Here is a 24,488-nt window from a genome sequence, read left to right as displayed (position 1 = left end):
ATGCATGACAGCCGCTTCCTTGTGGATTATAATTGGGTCAACGCCACTGAGGTGTCCAGTAACGTCGAAGACAGTGTGTGCACTCTTATTACGTACTTGTTTACATGCAGAGCTGATGCAACATATCTTGGCAGATGAACCAGCTTTCCCTGCATGAACCAGCCAGTCCCTTAAGAGCTGTTAGCAAAACTGTGCTTTAATTTCCCTCTGGCACGGTACACATAGGTGGATGTTGGGCTCTTTGTCTTTTTGCCCGACTTTGTTGCCCACTTCCAAGGTTCCCGTCCCCTCAGCTTTCACGTTTCAGAGAGCAGCATGAGATACCTTTGTTACCTTTCTTTTTTGTGGACTTTTAGAAGCTCTGTTAAAAATATTTTATTAGCTGCTTAACTCAGCTTTTAACAAGGATGATCTGGGAGCCTGGTGGACAAGGAGCCAGTTCCCTTTTCTTAATTTTATTGCTAGTTTGTGGTTTTCACTTAAGATTTTTTAATAAGTTAAGTCATTGAAAATACATTGTGTGTAAGAAATGTCAGCAGATTAAAGAATGTTAATTGATCTCTCTGTCCAGTTAATAGATTTGCTTATTATGAGAACCTCAGCATTGGTGACTTTTGCAGATATGGAAGACTGTAAAAATTCACAGTGCTATTAAAAGTCATGTATTGTTAGAAGAAAAGGCCATCTTTAATTGTTTTTGTTTTCATTGCCTTACAGTAATCACTAGCTCCCAAGTAGCCTTGAGCAATCTACAAGGGTTCCCTTTAACTTGCAACACAACAAGCTTGGTTCTCACTGATAAATCTTTATTGATTTGTTTATATCTTACCTTTCTGCCAACAGATGCTCTAGTACTATCTTGAATGATTAATTTGATTGCAAGTTTTATTGTACTTTTTGCGAAGAGGAAGTACACATTTGATATAAAACACAGCCTGTTTTGCTGCTGTACAAGACTGATTTGCCCGTGGCATGAAATGATGACAGCAGGTCATCCAGGCAAAGTTGAACATGCTTAAGTCCCATCATTACCAGTGGAATTTATGTATTCCCAGTGAGCCTACTTCGCCGGGGAGGGTGGGGAATAAATCGAATAAATAAATAAATATACACAACAACTTGGAGCAATTGTAATGTTACAGCACTATTAACACCACAATCACAAGTGGTAGTTTTCCAGATTCAATGAGTATTTGAAGAAAACCTAGTATAGTTTTGGGATGTGGGGTATGCACCTTTTATAGGGGACCCATTTTAATTCTCTAATTGTGCATGACTGTCTTATAAGTGAACAAATTCTCCAAAACAATATTGCAAGTCATGAGCCACTTTCCCCGCATCATTCCTCATACATGCCATGATGTCAGTGATTTTATAGATCATGACGTTCTGGATCATGGCATTCACATGATATGGTAATGTAGCAAGTCACTGCAAACAGAACTTGATTGTAAAAGGAATGAGTAGGTGGAATGGCCCATTCTCCAGCCTTCTTGTGCCTGAGCAGAGGTCAGTGGTTTGTTATGCCAGAGAGTAAGCGCGCTGTTCTGTGGCTGGTGTTAATCAAGACTGCAGACCCTAGAAAGGGAGATCTTTTTCAACAGAATTGGCAATAGGTAGTTTGCTACAGTATATGTTAATGTATTCTGCATCATAGATGAGAGTATGACTCTTAATGTCTTGTATCCAAAGATGTAGAAAGTGGCAGAAATTACATATTTTTCTCATGGAGAAGTAGTAAGTTGGGATGTGGGGAGAGGGAATGTATTTTCGTAAATGAAATTGCAATCAAGTTTCATTGAACTGGCTTTCGGCCTCTTTTTTAGATCGATATAACAAAGCTGTTGTGGCTCAGATCCTCCCTGTCTCACCGTGATGGTGTGGGGAAAATACGGGAAGAATGCACACGGAAGGATGCCTTATGTCATGCAGGCAATCACTGCAAAGATACTTTTGGTCACCCATGATTGCATTTTTATTAGTGAGTAATCTGAAGGTGGGAACAGCATGCTTTGGGGAGAGGATGTTTGTAGAAATCAGAGATAAAGTGAGGCAAAGTGGCAGAAGGTGTATGTAAAAACTGGCTGTGTGGGGATATATGTGTATAACTAGTGAGGTTTATAGTCCAGGTGGATCTGGAGAACCAGAAATGTGAGAATAGGTATGTTTTGTAAAAGTTTAGAAGCCCTGGGTTGTGACACGTCTGCTGCGCTTTCCCCAAACAGAACCCCCCCACACACGCACACACTGTAATTAACTTGAATACTGGATTATTGTGTGGAGTGTTAGAAATGGGTAAGACGTGTGCCTACAGAGTGTTTATTGATAAACGTTGGAAATGAATGTAATGCTGGGTTGTGCACAATATATGAATAAATGTAGTGATCTGAAAGAGGCCTTACCCTGGCGTGAAAGTGTACCTTGGGTGACTGTGCCCATATTGCTTGTGTGTCGTGTAGCAGGCCTGCTTCTTTTCAGCTGCTTCTCTGTAAATGGTTTTACAAGCTATAGTGGCTGAATATATGAACTATGAGCCAGGAAATGCCTTGTTGGAAATATTTTGGCCACAAATTTAGTAGGTAGGCATAGGGCAGGCCATTCCCTCTCACTTCAGCCTTGTCGTTTAAAATACAGGGATAACGATACCTGCTTCTGTGATCAGACTGTTGTAAAAATCAGTGAAAAATAAAGATTGTAGGCATTTGTGTTGCTCTTTAGAAAAAAAATTCCAAAAGGAATAATATATTTTAAGACCAATTTAAATATTATGAAATTTTTATTACTTTGCTCGGTCCTGATAAAAGGTATTATGTAGCTGTTGTGTTTGAGATAATACGTGCTGAACACTGTCAACAGTTGAAATATGGTGCATAAATGTGAGGCATTGGAGAATGGGATTTATGGGAAGTAGGCATTGGTGTCACAGGCAGTGTTTCCTCTAAGCTGAGTTAGTGTGAGTTAGTTCACACTTTTTTGTCTTTGCTCAGGAAGGGTGGCTCCAGAGCAAACTAATTTATGCAGTAGTCAAATCGCTCCCTCACAACTTTAATGCCAGTGGCTCACAAAGTAGAATTTTTGCTCACAAGACTCCACAGCTTAGAGGGAACATTGGTCACAGGGTTACCCACAGGCTGTGCCACAGTCTGCCATCTGCAAGGATGTGGGATTCATGAGACCTGATTTTAGTCTTGTTAGTAGTGAGCCAGAAGCTGGGGACCTGTCTGTCTTTAAGAAGGAGAAAGCATTAAGACAAAAACTGGTTTGTTTGAGCCATTTGCTCCAGTATCCCATTAGCACTGAGTATGTCTGTTGAAACAAGAGGGAGCTGTTCAGTTTTGATCCTGTCTTGCAAATATGTACATACTTGTGTTCAGTCGGTGCTGCTTTAGTTCTTTCAGAAGAGTTCCCTGGTATAGCTGAATATTTCTGTACAGTTACTGAACATCACAGACCATCTGTATCTACTTTGAATTTCAAAACAAAATATTGTTTGTTGTAACACAGAGTTATCAGCAAAGTACTGAAAATGGGTTCCTGTTCAAAAGCTTTCATGCATACCTTGCGTTGAGGACTTCTTTTGTTTTAATTGGGCATTTAAAGGAATACTCATAGTACTTGTAAATGAACTGTTTTGACAGCTGGGGACGTTACTATGTTCTTTCCTTTGAATCTGTTTTGTGGAGGAGAGAAACAGGTTTGCTGAAAATTCCTTGGCTAACATTGAGGGGATACTCTTAGATGGGGTTTGGGAGAACTTATCTCTTGTTTCCTTCAACCAGGATAACGAATTTCAGCATGTCATTTGTGGCTTTAATCGTGTTGCCCTCACAAACTGATGAAATAGCAATTATGCCTGTTTCAAAGTGATGTGTTTTTCTAGGCCTGGGATTCTGTTGCCTGTTAAAATTGCTTGAATAGTCAGAAGAATCATGGGCCTAGTTTGAAACAGCTGCAGTTTTTGATTTCTTATCAGTTAACAGCCTAACTTTGACCAAATTGTATCTCACTTCCTATACCCTGGGAAACAGATCATTTTGTCAAAATTTGTGGTGTCCAAATGATAAAAGGAGCCAATATTTCATGTCTGGATTCCATTACAGGATTCGCTGTATAGATGTATGTGTTTCATGCAGCTTCATGAAGCCTCATTAGCAAGATGGTTCTCAGGGCGCTGTAGAACACAGACAAGAAAAAAAAAACCCTCATCTCCTGTATTTAGACTACAGCTGAATTGTATAGCTCCTTTGGGTAAATGTAGGGAGGGCAGAAATTACTTTCATATGAAGTTGTGATTGTAACAATATAATTTATCTTTTACACAGATATTTACTTAAAATTTTGCTGAGACTCTTTTTGTTCACCAGGGTTACACATCTTTTTGGAATGATTGCATTTCCTCTGGGCTGCGTGGCTGCATGTTAATTGAGTTGGCACTGAGAGGGCGTCTTCAGCTGGAGGCGTTTGGAATGAGACGCAAAAGCCTGTTAACTAGAAAGGTAAGAAAAGGATGAGGGCAAAATCGTGTTAGCAGCGTCCCGTACAGTTTTACAAATGCTAATTTAGGGTGGTGGTAGTGTTACCATGCCCACTGCAAACTTCACACAGCATTTGTACAAAGTTTAGGGTTAGGCATCAGACCAATCGAAAAGAGGGGGAGTCATTTGTCTAGTCAGAGGTTGATCTAATACTGTCAAATAATTGTTAAGCATTGATGAAGCATTAACTTTATAACAACAGAAATATAATTTAACAGTTGGGGGGGCGGGACCTGCAAGATTCACTGGTGCAAGATTCCGTGGGGACCTGCAAGCTTCACCCTGCTGCTTGCTCACTGGGCCAGCTACTTGCCGGCCGGCCCACCTGCAGTGCTGCCACATCTGCTTGTCTGGCTCACATGACAGGCCGTTGCTGGTGGGTGGTGGCTCCCACTCCCAGTTGTGGCTCCCACTTCCAGTGTGCCTGCAGCACTGCCCCCCCCGCCCTGACTCACACAGTGGCCAGCAATGGTGATGGGGAGCAGGTGGCTGGTTTCTGCTCCCCCCCCACACACACACACACCTGGAGACAGCCGATTGGGCTCCTGCTCCTACCCCCGCCCTCCAACAGTGCTGCCTCAGGGACCCACATGAAATTTGCTAGGGGAGGGGGGAGGAGGAATCCTGCCGCTCTGCTTTCTCCTCCCCCCCATCTCTCCTTTTTTTAAACTTTTGGCTTTTTTTGTGTGTGACAAATCTGGGGTTGGGGGGGACACACCAAAAAACTTCTTTCTCTGTAAATGACCCCAGTGATCTGCAGATGGCACCATGTTGAGAATTCGATACAATGGTTATCAGAAAGTCTGCTCATGTGCCCATTACAGAAACAAAGTAGCTTGATGTTGTTATGAATCCTTAATTTAAATCAAAATCAATATACCTGGGTGATCTTAGGCCCTCGCCACTGTTGTACTCCTGTCTGGAAATGGCTGCACCTCTGGCAGGTGGCCAGTTGGAGAAGTTTTGTGGTGCTGATAGGTTTGTCCCAGTCTGTTGCAGGGCTACGGGCCCTTACTGAAAAATGACACTGTTGTGAAATAAAAACTGGTCAAATATTGTCAAAGAACTACTGAACCCAAGAATACCATTGTGTAGGTATCGCTTGGCCTATTTAGATGCTGTCATCGATATGATGCTATTCTTAGCTTCATGAGGTACTTGGCAGTAACCAGTCACTTGACTAGCAGGCCTATCTGGAAAAAACCCTTGATACTGCTAGATGGGCAGATGTGCTAGTCTGCAGCAGGAATATAAAGCAGATGTCCAGTGGCACTTTAGAGGGAATAACAGCTTGAAATGGATTTGTTTTGCCCCCACGAAGCTTCTAGGATTCTTTAGTTTGCCAAAAATGTAGGAGTGTTCCTTGAAATACCATACTATAACAGTATAGTACTATAATTGGTTGCCTCATGACATGGCTTTCTTTCTTACCTTTTACTGCAGTACTTTTAAAGAGAGTCTAATATGTGTTATTTAGAAAACAATCTCCAATCAGTAATTGAAATTCCCTAAGCCACATACCTAATGTTATAGGCAGTACCATAGTTTTCTGCACATACAGTTTGCTAAATTGAAAGCCCAGTAAAGGGATTAATCTGTCTGTGTTGCTCTTTGCAGTTGAGTCCACACCAGTAAGGTAAAGATATATTTTTTTTCTGAGGTGATCCTGTGGTGGGGAAAAATTGCCTTCTGCCACAAACTTAGTTGTGTGGGCACTCTGCCCTGTCAATATTATTTTTGCCCACCTATTTAAAAAGCACATTTGAAAAGTTTCCACACTCTGCCTCTCTGTGCAGAATTGAATCTTTGTGGAAGCGGGAGTTACAGCTTATGTTAATCTAGTTCAGCTGCATTTAGTTGTGATGAGCTTGAAATGGATCTTTTTCCTCCTGCAAAGCTTCCAGAGTTCCTCGGTTTAGCAGACATGCAGGAATGTTTCTTGAAATACCAAAGCCCTTAATCACTTGCATGACATGACTTTCTTTCTAAGTGTTTCACTGAAGTACTTTTAAGGAAGGTCTAGAATATGTATTATTCGGAAAACGCATCTGACGAAGCAAATCGCCTTATAGTTTCTATATAATTTAAGGTATAAGACAAGTCTCCAGCTGCAGAGCATCTGTGTGGTAGGGGAACCCACCAGAGATGCATTTGTTGGGATTGGAGTTCAATTTATGGAGGTTCATATACATGGTCATTCTGCAGATTTTCAATGGTTAGAGCTTATGTGCATTAAGCATATGCTTACTGGGCTCCACATTTGTAGTTTCTGTGTAAATATCTCAAACAGTGCATGGATGTCAGAAGAGCAGATGTGGTTCTGTTCTTCCATTACCTGTAGACTCTGCTCCATTGGATTTTTGCCTGAAGCTTCCCTTCATTGTTTTATTCCTCTGACAGAGATAAAGATATTTTTTTCACAGTTGTGTTCAATGCTCCCTCTAAGCTGTGGTGTCTTGTGAGCAAAAATTCTGCTTTGTGGGCTACTGGCATTAAAGTTGTGAGCGAGTGGTTTGGCTGTGGCATAAATTAGTTTGCTCTGGAGTTATCACACAAAAAATGTGTGAGCCAGAGGCAAAAAACTGTGAGCTAGCTCACACTAACCCAGCTTTGAGGGAGCACTGGTTGGTTATGTGTGTCATGAACATAAAATAAGCAGAAAGATTGCCCTAGATTTAAGCAGTAGTTTTTCCCTTCTGAAACAAGGACTGGAAAAACCTCAACTTTTGAGGATTTAAAAAAAAAAAATTAAATCCAAGCTCCGGGGTCAAGCCAGTAACAGAATTGCAGCTCAGGGATCCCAGTGTATCAGGACCCGTGGCCTATGGAAAACTTGTATTTACATATTTATTTAATAAACGTTATTATGTCACCTTTCCATCCAAATACGATCCCTAGGGTGGCGGAACAGCAAGGCATCAGAATGTGTAAACAAACACAAGATACCTTGGGGAGGAGGGGACAATTAAAGTTTACTGGGGGTACTCCAGAGGAAACAGAAAACTCTTCACCTCCTGGTGGAAGACAGTGACTGAAGGAGAAAGAAAAATGTCCCTGGGGAGGGGGTTCCAAAGTTTTGGTAACACAACCGAGAAGGCCTTTTGAGTTGTCATGTATCTAGCGTCAGATGGCTGCGCGGCCAAAGCGAGGTCTCCAAAGTTTTCCAGAGTAGATAGGTAAGTTCATATAGGGGAAGGCAATCCTTAAGATACGGCGGCCCCAAGCTGTATAAGGCTTTATAGGTCAATATCAGCTCTTTGAATCGGGCCCAGAAGCAAATTGGAAGCCAGTGCTGAAGTAACAAGACTGGAGTGATATAGCCTCTGCAACCCACGCCAGTGAACATTTTTGCTACGCCATTCTGTACTAACTGTAACTTCTGGACAGTCTTCAGGGCAGCCCCATGTAGAGCGCATTGCAGTGCTTTAATCTGGACGTTACCAGGGCATGCACCACAGTGGCAAGCAATGCGCCCTCTAAGCTGTGGAGTCTTGTGAGCAAATATTCTACTTTGTGAGCTACTGGCATTTAAGTTTTGAGCAAGTGATTTGGCTACTGCATAAATTAGTTTGCTCTGGAGCCATCCTTCCTGAGCTGAGACAAAAATGTGTGAGCTGGAGGCTAAGAGAACTGTGAGCTAGCTCACACTAACTCAACTTAGAGGGAACACTGGTGGCAAGGTCTTTCCCACCCAGGAAAGGCTGCAGCTGGCTCACCAGCCAAAGCTGGTGAAAGGTGCCCCCGGCCACTGTTGCCACCTGTTTATCCAGCAGGAGGCCCAGGTCCAGCAGTGCCCCCAAGCTCCAAACCTGTTCCTTTAAGGGGAATGCAACCCCATTCAGAAAAGGAGATATTCCTGGGTCAAACCTTCCCCCCACCAGTAGCAGCTCCATTTTGTCAGGATTAATTTGCGGCTTGTTAGCCTTCATCCATCCCAAAACTGCCCACAAGTAGCTGTTCACCTTGTGTTACCTATTCCCTTATCACCAAAGCTTCTGCTCATCAATGTGCCTACTAATTCTATCTTTAATAACAGATCCCACCAACTTACCCGGTATCAACGTTAGACTGACTGGCCTGTAATTTCCTGGGTCTCCTCTGGAACCTTTTTAAAAGATGTGGGTTACGCTAGCTACCTTCCAGTCCTTGGAATGGAGGCAGGTTTTAGTGATTGCATATTTTTGTCAGGAGATCCGCAAGTTCACATTTGCGTTCTTTTGGATGTATACCATCTGGGTCCGGTGATTTGTCAGTTTTTAATTTATCCATCAGTTGTAGGATCTCCTGTCTCATCATTTCAAGCCGACTCTTTCAACACTCCTCCTGAAATTGGTGGTTCTGGAGTAGGCAAATACCTGTATGAAAGGGGTGGGGCCAAGGGTCAGCTACAAGATCTTACAGCAGCTGGCTGGTGTTCCAAATCCTATTTAGTGTTTGTAAAGGTTGCCACATCTTCAAGCAATGTAGCAGAATGAACACTGTGCAAAATTTGAATCACGCTACAATCACCCTACACTAATTCCACAAAAAATACCGTTGTTTGGAACAGCACACAATATGTGATCAACAATCAGTACATATTACACTTCAGTAAATAATTTGTTACTGTGCCTTTAAAGGTGTTAGTCAACCCGTATGTGGCCGAGAACCACATTGTAGATTTGAAATTGACTAGGCAGCTGTTAAGCTTGCGATGAAGCGTTTTTGATCTGTTATGTTTACTTATTGAAGGCTTTGGGTAAATTATTCTAATCCCTGAAAAATAGTTGTAAATATGTCATTTCTCTTTTTTGTCATAATTATTGGTTATATTGTTTTGTACTCTTCTTTTTTCTTTTTTGCAATTCAGTTCCATTTAATTGGTTCTGACGAAGATTAAAAAAGCCCACTGACACTCCGTAATAGTGCATTGGCTGCCTGGAGTCTTCTTGGAACTTTGTAATAAGGACTTTTCACACTGAAGTGTAATATGTATTGATTGTTGATCACATATTGTGTGCTGTTCCAAACTATTTTACTTTTTGTGGAACTATTGTAGAATATGATTCAAAAGCACTAATATAGATTTTGCATGGTCTTTGTTTTGCTACAGTATTATATTTCATCATGGTCCCTTTATTTATTGTTTGTAACATCTTCAAGCAAGGCAAATGTAAACAGATTCTAAGTAATATCTAAAACAAAAGCCTCCTATGAGGATCAGCCAATACAGTGTGTAAGCTTTTGAGCTCCCTAGTAAACTTGTACAGTATTTTGTGATCTTTTGGTGTGTGTCTGGATTTTTCTTCAGGTTAGTGTGGTAATCTGGCATCTCATTCTAAGGAACCTAATGTACAGGGCATCTGATCAAAGCTTATCTGTAGTTGTGGAACTCCAGAGGACAGTGTGGTGTTTTCATCTTAGCTCTAGAGAATTAACTGTGTCCTTCTTTGTTAATTTAATAGTTTGGCAATTTCTGTTGCTGGACTGCAAATTAAAACATAAATCCTATTTTTAGCAAGTTGATTTTTGTGAAATAGAATTCCTTTATTAAATATTCTTTCTTCATCAGAATGTACATATTTGCAGGGCAGTTTTCAGTGGAAGGACTGCATTTATGAAGACTGCTAACCACTTCTCAGACTACAAAGTGTGCATTTAGATTGTTTATCAAGGAATTTACCTCTGTTAAGTGTGATTTGAGGGGATTAGAAGAAGAAGAGTGGGATTTATACTCCACCCTTCACGCGGAGTCTCAGAGCAGTTTGCATCACCTTCCCTTCCCCTCCCCACAACAGACATCCTGTGAGGTAGGTGGGGCTGAGAGAGCTCTGAGAGAACTGTTCTTGAGAGAACAGCTCTGAAGGAACTGTAGCTGACCCAAGGTCACCCAGCTGACTTCACGTGAAGGAGTGGGGAATCAAACCCGGTTCTCCCGATTAGAGTCTGCTGCTTTTAACCAGCACTCCAAACTGGAAACAGAAGAGACTCCAGGCAGAGAGTTTGTGCCTCCATGAAGGGCCTGACCAGGGGATGTGTATATGTGTTTGTGTGTGTGTGTGTGTGAGAGAGAGAGAGAGATGGCTGCTGAGTTAATTATTTCCATTTTCCCTTTCAATCTGGAAGAATCCCCTTGGAATATTCCCCGTCCACCACACCCTGAACCACCACTAGAGGTCTCCTGGGGATAGATTTCCAACCCATCAGATCCTGACTCTGCCAAGCATTCATTATCAGGGACCTGGAGGGCAACATCATCGGTCTCAGTATCTTGAGTATGGTCTGGATCCCCTGGATTGATTCTGAATGCTGTCCTTATTTAGTAATGGGAGCGCCAAGACCATTCCGGCAGGAGCCTCCTACTTACCTCTGAGCTTTTCATGCAGCACGTGCCATGGGTTTCAGTGCATGATCGTCTGCCCTCCATCCTGTTGGCTGCAGCTTCACGTTTTCCACCTCCAACACTTCTCTTTCAGGACTGGCTATGCAGTCCTTGGTCTTGACGGTGGTGTACACTACTTCACATGCATCACTGCCTGCTACCACAGGGTTGATCCTGAAGTCTACAGAACCTGTCTGGAGATTCCTGTTGCTCAAAGAGCTGCTGTTGATCCAGATCCCACCAGCAGTCATTGAGGCTCCTCTATTACTTCTTCTCATTTAAAGGAGGAAGATGCTTTTGTCTTAGAATCTGACGGCTTCACACTCTTTTCAGCCTGTAGTGAGTGGCTGCTGATAGTCTGGTCCTCTCTGAAGGTGTGAGGGTACATGCAGAGCAGCTGATTTGATTACTCCACTCTTTGGGATCCAAGAGAAAACAGCCCACAAAACTTCATGACCCTGTTTGATCTCATAGATGCTGATGGTCAGTGGTGTATTCCCTGCGTTGCTCTGAGTGGCAAAGGACTCCTAGGAGAAATCCGCTTCTGCATTTCCCCACATCAGTAAGGCTAGATAGCTTGTGCAGAAGGGGTGTAACTTTCTCTTGTGCTTCCCCCCCCCCCACATTCCATTGTAGCAAAGGGACCCCCCCTTCCCTCATAGGTAAAGAGGGGAGAAAACTGGAAGAACTTAGAGCCTTTTGAATGCAAAGCAGATGCTCTAACACCGACTTACAGCTCCTCGCACAGTTTGGTGTAGTGGTTAAGTGCGCGGACTCTAATCTGGGAGAACCGGGTTTGATCCCCCACTCCTACACTTGCACCTGGCTGGATGACTTTGGGCAAGCTGTAGTTCTGATTAGAGCTGTTCGTGATAAGAGCAGTTTCTTTCGAGAGCTCTCTGAGCCCCACCTACCTCACAGGGTGTCTCTGTTGTGGGGAGGGGAAGGGAAAGGAGTTTGTAAGCCGCTCTGAGACTTCTTTGGGTAGTGAAGGGCGGGGTATAAATCCAATCTCTTCTCTCTTCTCTAAATTCCTCCTTGCTGATATCTCAAATTGAACTTGGGGACAGTGGGGTGTATACCTTTGGCAGTAGGGGTGCCGCTCCCTTTCTTGGGTCCCAGGCAAAGAGCAGAGGGATTTTGCATTGAGCAGGGGAGGGGGGTCATCCTCCACTCTTTCCTTTCATTCTCTCCAGATCTCAGAATTTCCACATTCTGTTGGTTCATATCAATCCCCTCCACTAACAGTGTCTAGATTTTTACCACAGCATTGCTGGTTAACTCCATTCCTCTGGTCAGTTCTGAATATTTCTTTTTATTTATTTTATTGGACTTTTAGCCCATCCTCCCCTGCACAGCAAGGCTCGGGGCGGGTAACAAGAAGTTAAAAACAGTGTCATAAATAGTTTGTTAAAACTGAATGAACATAGTAACAAATCAAAATTAAAAACAGATGGCGACTTCGGCACTAATAGCGGAAATTATCCAAAGTGAGGTTGAGCAGCCTGTGTGTCAGTGGAGTGACAGGATGGATAGCGGGGAGGGGACTGAGGGAGGCCAATTTAGATGGTAACTTTGCTGCCTCATCCGTATGCCCCGTGAAACATTTCTGTTTTACAGGCCCCGCGGAACTGGGCCAGATTTTGCAGGGCCCAGATTTCATCTGGAAGGGGCATTCCACCAGGCTGGGGCTAGAGCTGAGAAGGTTCTGGCCTGGGTTGAGGCTAGGCAAATAGTTGTTTGTCTGGGGACCACCAGAAAATTATTATTCATAGAGTGCAGTGCTCTCTGCGGGGCGAATGTGTCTTCAGCAATCGTGTTTTGTCTTCTGTTGTTTTGCTTCTGTCACTCTCTGGCTTAGATCTCTGTTACTCTTGGAGTGTGTTCATTGCACAAGCCCGTTCACGTGTCAGTGCGCTATAAGATACGGCTTCAGGGTTCCAGAAGACACAGTAATACTGTTAGATTGTTCCCTGTGAAGGAGGCTTCCCTGTCCTGATAGGTTCGCATCCTTACTTGTTCGTCTATAGAAGGTTGTTGAAGACTTTTTGCTTCATTAACACTAATGAATGCTTTGTAGAGAGTTTTAGCTGTGGTTGTAGTCTTTTTAAGATCTTCATTGTGTGCTTTATTTATTTTTTTAAATTAACGTTTTATAAACAATATATATACACAACACATATACAGTACAAACCAACCTACAGTTAAAACATTCACATTCACAAAATTCAAGCAATAGCAAATATGTACACATATATTAAAGATTTTAAGTTCTTCGGAACCACTTCAAGCTACAACAGGTAATCTAGTATAATCGACCAGACTTCAGCAAAATTGGAACTAGACGGGTGACACTCATATTGATTCACCTGATAAGTAATTTTATCCATTATATATATTTCCCATGTCTTGCGACACCATAATGTTAGTGTAGGTACACCTGGACATTTCCTGTGTGTTTCATTTAAGCATTGTAAGATGTAAAAATTTAAGTATAGTTACCTATGTAATGAAGTTCTACATTAAAATTGTACAGAATGCACTGAGTAATGTGTTGAATCACAGCATTTGTGGTTCTGTCGCTGCAACACTAAAGGTGTTGGTGTATAAGCTAACGAGGTTGCTAGCTTTATAGTCCCAAAGTAAATGCATGGTCTGGGAGCAGTAGGTTTGAACTCTGTTCAAAAGAATTATCAGGACGCTGAGTTACATTTCCAGAAAGTTGCAGCGCTGGCCCAAGGAGAAGCAGTGGGTTGGAAAATCTCTACTGACAGATGTTATTTCCATCGGTGTAGTGGGTCTTCCTAGTCTGCCTCTCCCACTGCAGACCAGAACAGTGGAAATTTCCACTGAATTCAACACAGTATTCCTTCGTTGTGTCTTACGGTATAAAAAGAAGCACTGCTACAGTTTTGCAGGCATACTTATTTACTCTGCTTGGCGTTTAAGAAGCCAACAGTAGCATTCTGAGGTACTGGAGTGAACTCTTGTATTTCCCACCAGGTTATCTGCAAGTCGGATGCTCCTACAGGGGACGTTCTACTAGATGAAGCCCTGAAGCACATTAAAGAGACGCAGCCTCCTGAAACAGTGCAGAACTGGATAGAGCTGCTCAGTGGTAAGACATATCCAGAAGAAAATTAACCTTTTACATTGCTTACACTAGTTTGGACTGCAGTGCAGTACTGGGTTTTTAAAGAGAAGATTTCAAGCCTATGGCTTACCCTATTCCTACACTTCCTTCAGAATCTGGGTTACCATGATGAATTTAACAAAATTAATGTTTGTATGTCACATAGTTGAATGTATGAGTATCCATGCGACCCATTATTTTGCCAGTTGTTCTGGAGGTGAGGTGAAGATGAGCAATTGTTAGTTACCGAGTGCCGTCACTGAAAATCTGGGCCCTAATTTTCCCCAGTGGGTGAACACTGACCAGTAAGGAGCATTTGCAGACTCAGTAATTTGACTAAAATGGCTTACTCAGCACAATATAACTCGTAAGCAAAGAAAACAAACAGAACATAATAACACAGAGTAAGAAAAACGTGACACATAGTGGAAAGAGATAATAAGTTGTGGAGTAGTCTACCTTCCTACTCACCTCCAGTCTGTCTACTTACAAATAACTAAGCTCTCTAAATTACTCTGTGTCCCTAGCAGTTTCATAGCTACCTGTTCAGGAATCCTGCAGCTTTGGGAATTAAAACCAAAGCTACCATGGCAAGCACACTATCAACAGGCCACAACAAGAATTAACTCCTTGAAATGAAACCAACACTGTGTTTATGGTCAAATGCGTTCCATAGGAATAATAGGTGGGAAGTTGTATGGCCTGGCTAAAGATTGTATCCTGGTTCTGTGCTCAGTAATGCTCTCCATCACAGTCATGCCATTGTATGCACATTACAGCCATTGCATGAGCATTGCCGCATTCTCTGAGTCAAGCATCTATTACTTGAATTTCTATTTCTTTCATCTGCTTTCCAAGCCTTTTAATACACCCAGTCACATGATATACCCCGTACAGACTTTTTCTGGGAGAAAATGCTAAACTGTATGTTCTGTCAATATCTGGAGACTGTTGGTTGTCCGAACTCTTTTTGAAGAAGCTGAACATTACCATGATCTAGACCCCCTGGAATTTGAGTATTTAAATGGAAGACTAAATTACTGTGCCTAATGCTACATAGGACAGAATAGAGTTAAAGACCCTTAAGCTACCTACCTGCCTAATGGTAAACCCCTTAGAGTGCATCGCTAATATTTGTGTACTCTGAATACCAGGATGTGTATTGAGAAGATGATTTATACCGTATGCCTCTACGGGAACGGCGAGCTCTGGTGTCATTGCACTGAAAAACAGGCAATGAGGTGTTGTATTGTGAAACATGGTTCAAAAACATACAAAGTGTTCCTGATTTAGGAATGACTCTCTAAGTCACAAAGGTCGGTGCTGTAATTTACCCTTTGGAAGATAATGGTTATTCATGCAAGTCTGTTGTGGATCTCTCAGTGCAGTGAAGAAAGTGGATCAGGGTTTAGTACGGAACTATATTTCTCTTGGAATGGGCTTCCATTTATATTGAAACAGTAAGCCTAGTTGCTCGGTGATATTCTGTCTGCAGTTCTGTCCTGGATGTGGAAACAAAAAATTTGCTTTCACTGGAATAGGTAAAGCTTGTGTGGCAGACTACTAGATCACCAAATTTGGGAGGGGGTGTGGAAAAAATCTGTTCGGATATAATTACTGTATGAATTCAGAATATGCGGTGTAGTTGAATGACTGTTTGTTATATGAATAATGAGTCCAAGTGTGATCTGAGTACGTCCTGTGTTCTTAGTTCCTTCTGTTCCTCCTTTATTCAGTTTTCTGCCTTCCATAGCATGTAGACTACTGTTACCCGGTAGACATTATATATCTGTACTTTCAAAAGGCTTTTGACAAAGTACCTCACCAAAGACTCCTGAGTAAACTACGCAGTCATGGGATAAGAAAACGGGTTCTCTTATGGATAAAAACCTAGTTAAATGACAGGAAGCAAAGAGTAGGAATCAATAAACAATTGTCACAATGGAAGTAAGCAGTGGGGTCCCACAAGGATCAGTATTAGGGCCAGTACTATATAATTTATTCATCAATGATCTGGAACGAGGGGTGAGTAGAAGAAGAAGAGAGAAGAGATTGGATGTATACCCCACCCTTCACTTGGAGTCTCAGAGCGGCTGACAATCTCCTTTCCCTTCCCCTCCCCACAACAGACACCCTGTGAGGTGGGTGGGGCTGGGAGAACTCTGACACAAACTGCCAGAGCTTGTGACTGACCCAAGGTCACATCAGCAGGTGCAAGTGGAGGAGTGGGGAATCAAACCCGGTTCTCCCAGATTAGAGTCCGCACACTTAACCACTACACCAAACTGGCTCTCACACCAAACTGGTGTAGTAGTGTAGTGGCCAGATTTGCAGATGACACAAAATTATTCAGGGTGGTGAAAACCAAGGCTGACTATGAAGACCTCCAAGAGGAACTCCACAAACTGGGTGAGCAACAATGTGGCAAATGAAGTTCCATGTTGGCAAGTGTAAGGTCCCAACTTCAGGTATAGGCTAATGGGGTCTGAACCAATGTTCCCTCTAAGCTGTGGAGTCTTGTGAGCAAAAATTCTACTTTGTGAGCTACCAGCATTAAAGTTGTGGGTGAGTGATTTGGCTACTGCACAAATTAGTCTGCTCTGGAGCCATCCTTCCTGAGCTAAGACAAAAATGAGTGAGCTGGAGGCTAAAAAACTGTGAGCTAGCTCACACTAACTCAGCTTAGAGGGAACACTGGAACCAGCTGAAACTGAGATGGAAAAAGATCTTGGGGTCGTAGTGGGTAGCTTAATGGAAGCATCAACTTAGTGCGCTGCAGCGGTAGCAGTAGGTTCAGAATGGACAAAAGGAAATACTTCTTTACACAGAGAGTGATTAAAATGTGGAATTCACTGCCAGAGGATGTAGTGATGGCCGCAGGCACAGCCAGCTTCAAACGGGGATTAGACAGATTCATGGAGGATGAGTCTATCAGTGGCTACCAGCCATGGTGATAGAGGGGGAACCCACACAATTCTCTGAATCCCAGAGCCAGGAGGCAACATCGGGGAAGGCCTCGGCCTCTGTGCCCTGTTGTTGGCCGTCCAGAGGAACTGGCTGACCACTGTGTAAGACAGGATGCTGGACAGGATGGACCACTGGCCCAATCCAGAAGGGCTCTTCTTGTGTTCTTATTAAATAGCCTGCACGTGCAGCACAATGACTTTAATGGTGGTGAGTAAGGATGGCATCCTTAGTGTGGTGCATCTGGTTTTCTCTTGCTCCTGTCCTTACTTTGCAGCTATGAGGCAGGTAGAGAAAAACTTTTGAAGTTCCCGTGGCAGTGCTGCGTACGCAGTGAGCTCAGGAAAATTGGATTCTGTTGTTTGAGTTCATTGTCAGATGTTTTTATCGGAGCAGCTGGTGTTAAATAGTAACAAAGAGAATGGAGTTGACTGCTGGAAATCCTGATGCACACCACGTTTTCACTATAAAAAAGGTACATGTTCTGTCTTAATCCTGCCAACTATAATTGGAAATACTGGCCCACTTTGCAGGGCTTCCGAGTGAGCACTTGAAGAAGTGTGTGTGTATTTACAGAATTTATATCCACCTTTCTGCCCTCACAAGGGCCACCAAAGCGAGCTAACAGACTAAAAACATACATAATAAAATCACATATTAAAAAAGTTAAAACAAGCAAAGAACACATTATTAAAACCAAAGCTAAGGTAGTTCTATAAAAACAACAATAAAAACATAGGGCAGGAAGGAGGGATCAGTGAGGGAACACCAAACAAAAAGAAAAGTCTTCACCTGTTAGCGGAAGATGACAACAGAAGGGGGCAGATGAGAGTCCCAGATTTTTAGTGCCACTTCCAAGAAGGCTCTGTCCTGGATTGTCACTTGCCTAATCTCAGAAGGTGAGGACACATGAAGCAGGGCCTCTGAAGATGACCGTGGTGGTTGAGTAACTTCATAAGGGAGTTGGCCAGTCTTCAGGTATGTTGGTCCCAGGAAGGACAAGGGTCATACATGCAGGTGGTAGGCCTCAAGCTTGCAAGTGTCATTTCTGTATCCTTTGATCCACAGACTTTAAAAAAACCCTGTAAAGTATCCCCAACAACTGGACAAAGTTGGTATCCTGACACCATGTGACCCTGTCACAGCCAATGGGGAGTCCAAGTTGATATGGATGTGAGAGATTTTGGCCACAAAGTGCAAAAAAAGTCACAGTGGGCCCACCAGCCAGTTCCACCTCCTTCTGCAGGCCAGATCCCAACAAGCCTCTGACCATCTAGAACAGCACCGCTGGCCTACATGCAATGGTAGTAAATGCAATGGTGGCAGGAAAATGTTGTTTCTTTGCCACCATCACTGCCATGGAGTAATGACCTTTATCCCATATCTTACTGCGTTTGTCCGGAGTGTTTTTCTACTGTTGCTGTAGCTGTCTCCCTCGTCTTTTCATTGCCTGCGACCCCCTCAGTAAACTGAGAGGCTATCTGGGCTCCAATACTCGAGAGGGGGCAACCTGGAAATAACCATGTCAACCACCTAAGTTATTTCCTCATTCATCCCAGGGCATGGACAGAATCACCAGCCATATCAACAGGATATCCTCTAGAGCCATCAGAAAGCCATTTGGATTCACATAGCTGTGGAGTGGATCAATTCAATAGATATCCCACCCCTGCAGAATTCTGGTATCCCTTTAAGTCTAAACCCAAGCAAAGAGTGGGATCTGTTCACAAAAAAAGAAACCATCACCAATTCTTGCCCCCTCGTATCATGTTCATCCTTCCCAGAACAAAATACTAGATCAGGAGTTTAACCAGCACAATGTGTAGGACTGGTTATTACCTGAGACAGGTCCATGGTTGTCATAGAGGCCATGAAATCCTGAGCTGCTCCTGACAACATAGCCTTAGCATGTGTTGAAAATAGATGAGGCACTGGGATATTTTCATGGGGAAATTCGTTTAGGAGAACCTGAGAGGAGATGCCATTGAGGGGAGGAGGGATTGAGCAGGGCATGTGAGCTGCAGCGCTGATAACTGAAGACCGTGCACAGCTCCCAGGTACACTAAGCTCTGCCTGCATGTACCCACATTCTCTCTGGATTATGATTTGTTTTAAACATAAGATGCTGTTCGTAGGTTGCCAAGGTGTGTACCATGTTTCTGCTCCCAAGCAAATGCATACATTCATGAAATACCCACAGTCCCTTTTTTGTGTTGCAAAAGACAGACCCCAACTAGGTTTCTGCTGATGGAAATTTGCTCATTCTTATTTAAGACTTGACTCTCATTGAAGTGAAGATAAACCTTGTCTGGGCTGTATCGCTGCAGGCAGGAGCTCGAATAGTTGAATGTCCCTCTGTACAAAACAGTTTCCTGCATGAGAAAACTCTGAAGATATGGGGAAGCTTAGGTCAGAACTATGAGTTTGCGCACACACACAAAAAATTCAGTATTTTTCAGGTTCAGGTATATTGAATCTGAAAAATATCAGTATTTCCCGATATTCCCGAATTCCAATATCAGACCAGGGGGTCCAATTCTATGAGCTCCAGAAGATGGTGCCCCCATCCTCCATTGTTTCCAGTGGAGAAAAAAGGAACTTAAAGGGACATGCTGCAGCGAGTGAACTCTGAAATGAACTGTAACTGTGGCTATTCGGTGGCCCCCAAAAATCCCGAATATTTCGGGAATTTTTAGGATGGCCATTTTCAGATAGCCAAGTAAATGGCTCACTCACTAATAGGCCGGAAAAATACCAGAAAATACCGATATGGTATTTTTTCGGCTCACTTGAGCCAAATGCACACCCCTAGCCAGAAACTTTTTTTTTTCACGTGAGAGAAATTTCTTCATGAAGGAAATTATTTAGAGTTGAAGTGGTGGTGCAGTCCAGAGACATTGTTCCTTCTCAGTATGCAGAGCGCCCTTGGACAGAGCTAATGCTGAGGTCAGTTAGCACCTGAGGTTTCTGCCCCTTTCTGGGTACATCTGTTGTCTGCCCTAAAGTGACCCTGCATTTCCCAGCAGATCATGTCCTTGTGTGTATGGTGGGGGTCAGTTCAGTACTTGCGATGAAAGCACTGTTAATTGCCCTACTACGACAGCATGAACGCCTTTGCAGAATTTGGTTCAATATGTTCAGTCCTAAACATCCAGGTGAATGAACAGTTCCGTCTTGTCTCAGATCTGGACTTTCTCTACTCCTGGAGAGATCCAAAGGTCTTCTGTCAGAGTGCATGAACTCTGATGGAAGAGAAGCCCAGGAGTAGAGAAGGGGAATGATCGACCCCTTCCCTCCCGTCACCACCTTTTTAACATCTGTTTGGGTTTTTTTTTTCCTTTCATTGCCTACAGAGGGACACTGGGCTATTTTTTCCTAAGTGCCATAGGAACACACTTGTTGACACTTATGCTGTCTTGCTGTTTAGTGACATTGGCATTGCCACGTTCTTGGGATTCCCTGAAGTTAGAGAACCTAATTACTTCTCTCTAAGTGCCATCAAGCTCTTGGAATGGAGATGGTACACTCAGAGGAGCTCAGTTAGCACTTAAAATATTTTTAAAAAAATTTTAGATTTTAATTTTTTAAATTTAAAAATCATTTTAAAATCATTTTAAAATAATTTTTGAGTGCCTTAAGAGTGCACTTGTGCAGTCTTGCAGTTCAGAGGCCTTGGCATATGCCGCCCAATGACTTGCCAAAGGCGTCACTGCAGCACACGAGTACATCCTCCCCATGGTCTTTGATCTCTGTAGACCAAGAGGTGGGTAAAATATGAATGTCTTGGTAGGACTGTTCATCAGAAGTGAGTCTGATCTGTGGTGCAGTTTGAATGTGAGTGTTGGGGTGCCCTGTTCAAATTGCAAAATCTAATCAGGTTTTGCAATCATCCAAACTTAAAACTGCCACACTATGATGCTTGGTAAAATCCTTATACTAATAGCCAAGTCGCCCCGTGAGTGCGGATCGCTAAATCCGCGCTCCGGGGCGACTTGGGGGGCAGGGAGATTTTTGTGCACTCTTGGGGCAGTCCCCAGGGGTGCACAAAAATGCGAAACCTTTGGGGAAAAAATCGGGGGGATGTTTAAATCCCCCCGAAAGTCACAGAGCGTCTCCTGCGCCTGCGCAGGGGACGCTCTGGAACGCCGCCGGCGGAGCGGGGGGTGGGGAGAGAGAGAGTGCGAGGTGCCTCAGAGACGGTGAGGGGGGGGAGAGAGCCAGAAAGAGACTGAGCCGAGGCCCACGCGGCTTCGCGGCCCTCGGGTCGGAGCCGGTGGGGGGGGCAGAAAGAGAGAGAGGAGGGGAGAGAGAGAGAGTACCTGCTCCTTCCTTGGGGGGAAGAGAGACAGAAGCCAGTGGGCGGGCGGGGAAGGACCGGCCTCTCCACCGCTGCCTCCGCCTCGGGACATCGAGCGGGGGGGGAAGGAGGAGACGGAGCTCTTCTCCCCCCCGCGAGTATCGCGGGTCCCAGTCTTGTATACTATAATTCAGAAGCAGTGGCCTTACAGTTCACCTACAGAATATGCATGCAATAAAGGGCTGGTCTCCCTGAACATGACAGAACAGCAGCCTGACTCTGTTGTTCAAAAGGCTCTTGTAGTTAAGAGTTTTCGTCACAAGGTGTCACCAAGCTCCTGAAGGAAAATGTTCATTGTGTTCTTGCTGGAGCAAAGTTTTGTCTCCTTCAGTTTATCCTAAGAACAATGTTCCCTCTAAGCTTTGGAGTCTTATGAACAAAAATTCTACTTTGTGAGCTACTGCCATTAAAGTTGTGAGTGAGCAATTTGGCTGCTGCATAAATTAGTTTGCTCTGGAGCCATCCTTCCTGAGCCAAGACAAAAATGTGTGAGCCGGAGAGGGAACACTGCCTAAGAGTTCTTTATAGGGTCTTAGATCATAAGCCTGTGGGGCAAAGCATGGTTTATGAAAGCACCTAGCATATTTTTAAGCACTTTAAATAATATATTTTTAAGAGTTTGGCTGGAAATTTCCATCAAGAGAGTGACATTTCTCTGATGTACTTTTCTTCATGTATAAGTAGTATCCCTCGACGTGAAGGTATCCGAATTACTCCAAATAAAACAGGGGGGGGGGGGTGAGCACACAGTTATGCTGAATGAGATGCCTTGACAATTTATATATTCCTTGTACTTTAAAATGTGTGATTTTTCCTTGTATTTAAGTATGTGTACCTTTTCTGTTAAATCCTCAAGGCAGCTTATAACATTTAAATACACCTCAATAAAAATAGAATAAAAGGGGTGAGCAATAAGAAGTGAGTTCTTTATAAGCTGCAGTTTTAAAGCCAGCATAAGAAGAATGTTTTTATTGTCTGTCCCATGGCCTACAAAGTCAGGTCTTGGAGAGTGGGCTAACCTAAGTTTTAATCAGTCTCACCTCTCGCTTAGAAGGGACTTTGCATGGGAGATAGCAAGAAACTTCCTTATTGGTTAATAACTTCTAGCCACTAACTTACTTCTGGAAATGTGTCATTGGTTGTTATTGTGTATGGATGCAAAGTGGCCACTCTCTTGTTCTTTGCACTGGGAAATAGGGAGAACCAGTAAAATTTTATAACAGCAGAAACCATGATGACTGCATTAGTTATGTACCTCCTTGGTGCCACACAGCCGGTTAGCTCCTAGGACTCAGCCATTGGTTCCCAGCAATCAAGTAGTGCATTTTCTGGCTAGTGTTCTAAGGGCTATTTGAAACCTGTATCACTATGGGCAGAGCCAGTTTGGTGTAGTGGTTAAGTGTGCGGACTCTAATCTGGGAGAACCGGGTTTGATTCCCCACTCCTCCACTTGCACGTGCTGATGGGACCTTGGGTCAGTCACAAGCTCTGGCACAGCTGTCCTTGAAAAAGAGCAGTTTGTGTCAGCGTTCTCTCAGCCCCTCCCACCTCACAGGGTGTCTGTTGTGGGGAGGGGAAGGGAAAGGAGTTTGTGAGCCACTCTGAGACTCCAAGTGAAGGGCTTGGTATAAATCCAATCTCTTCTTCTCTTCTTCTTCCCCCCCTTTGAAAGTGGGAGATATTTTTGTTCTCTTCCCCTGAAGGTGTATTCTGGCCCATTCCTAAAAAAACTCTTATCTTCATGTTAGCCAGGTGGCACAAGATAGACTTGCCCTCTATCCTTAAAAAGGACTAGCACACCCCTTGGAGTACTCCGGCCTAGAGCATCTTGTATAGTTGATCATTAAGAACATAAGAGAAGCCACGTTGCATCAGGCCAATGGCCCATCCAGTCCAACACTCTTGTGTCCCACAGTGGCCAAACCCCGGTGCCATCAGGAGGTCCACCAGTGGGGCCAGAACTCCAGATGCCCTCCCACTGTTGCCCCCAAGCACCAAGAATACAGAGCATCACTGCCCCAGACAGAGTGTTCTATCTATACCTTGTGGCTAATAGCCACTGATGGATCTCTACTCCAGATGTTTATCCAATCCCCTCTTGAAGTTGGCTGTGTTTGTAACCGCCACCACTTCTTATGGCAGTGAAGAGAAGCTTGCTTTTTCTTCCCTGTCTGAGGTGAAAACTGTGTCCTTGGCACTGGAGAATTGATGCCTCCTCTACCCTTGTTTGTTGACATATGCTAGCTATCGTGATACTGACATGACATTTCTCGTTGCCCCCCCCCCCCAGGTGAGACATGGAATCCATTAAAATTGCACTACCAGCTACGAAACGTACGGGAGCGATTAGCCAAAAACCTAGTGGAAAAGGGGGTTTTGACGACGGAGAAACAGAACTTTCTTCTCTTTGACATGACCACGCACCCTCTCACCAACAACAACATTAAGCAGCGCCTCATTAAGAAAGTCCAAGAAGCCGTTCTTGACAGATGGGTCAACGACCCCCACCGCATGGACAAGCGCTTGCTGGCCCTCATTTATTTAGCCCACGCTTCGGATGTCCTTGAGAACGCTTTTGCCCCGCTGCTGGACGAGCAGTACGACCTAGCTACAAAAAGGGTGCGGCAGCTCCTGGATTTAGATCCCGAAGTGGAATGTATGAAGGCCAACACGAACGAGGTCCTGTGGGCGGTAGTAGCCGCCTTCACGAAATAACCGCAATCAGACTGCTCCAAGTGTTCCTTTTCCTCCCCTTTTATTGTAAATCAGTTTCTCCTCTATTGACGATTCACGTTTTTCTGTCATTTGTACCTCTTCTCATATGATGAAAATCAGCTTTTGTTTCATGGGAATGGTAGGTGGTGTGTTTGGCTGTTTGTCTGTGTGTCTCTCTTTCTCTCTCCTACAGGGTTTTGCCGATGCAAGAGAGCTTCCTTTTCTTCAACACATCTGATTGCCATATTGGTATTCCGTTTCATATCTGATGTAAGTTACATTATCTGGGTTCAGGTTGTCCTCTGTTTCTTCCACTGGAATGGTTCAATGGGGCAAGCAGGCACCTAGTTTCCAGTTGAGTCAGGTGGGCGCATTTTAGCAAGTCTCGTTCAGTGGGGATCTTATGGCAGTATTCTGCTTAGC

General features: G+C 43.6%; 1 protein-coding gene across 1 annotated transcript; it reads left to right on the top strand.

The window, feature by feature from the left end:
* GOLPH3 (golgi phosphoprotein 3 (coat-protein)) lies at positions 1–24,482 on the top strand. The gene is made up of 4 exons (XM_015405837.1): positions 1–75; positions 4,365–4,496; positions 13,900–14,014; positions 23,641–24,482. Exons 1-4 carry the CDS (start codon positions 1–3, stop codon positions 24,063–24,065), a joined length of 747 nt encoding a protein of 248 aa, XP_015261323.1. The 3' UTR covers positions 24,066–24,482.
* The last annotated feature ends 6 nt before the right edge of the window (positions 24,483–24,488 follow it).

This window comes from Gekko japonicus, unplaced genomic scaffold (assembly GCF_001447785.1).
Source record: "Gekko japonicus isolate JY-2015 unplaced genomic scaffold, Gekko_japonicus_V1.1 scaffold201, whole genome shotgun sequence".
In the NCBI taxonomy this organism is placed as follows: domain Eukaryota; kingdom Metazoa; phylum Chordata; class Lepidosauria; order Squamata; family Gekkonidae; genus Gekko; species Gekko japonicus.
Note: the sequence above shows the minus strand (reverse complement) of the source record. Positions and strands in the feature narration are given on the sequence as shown.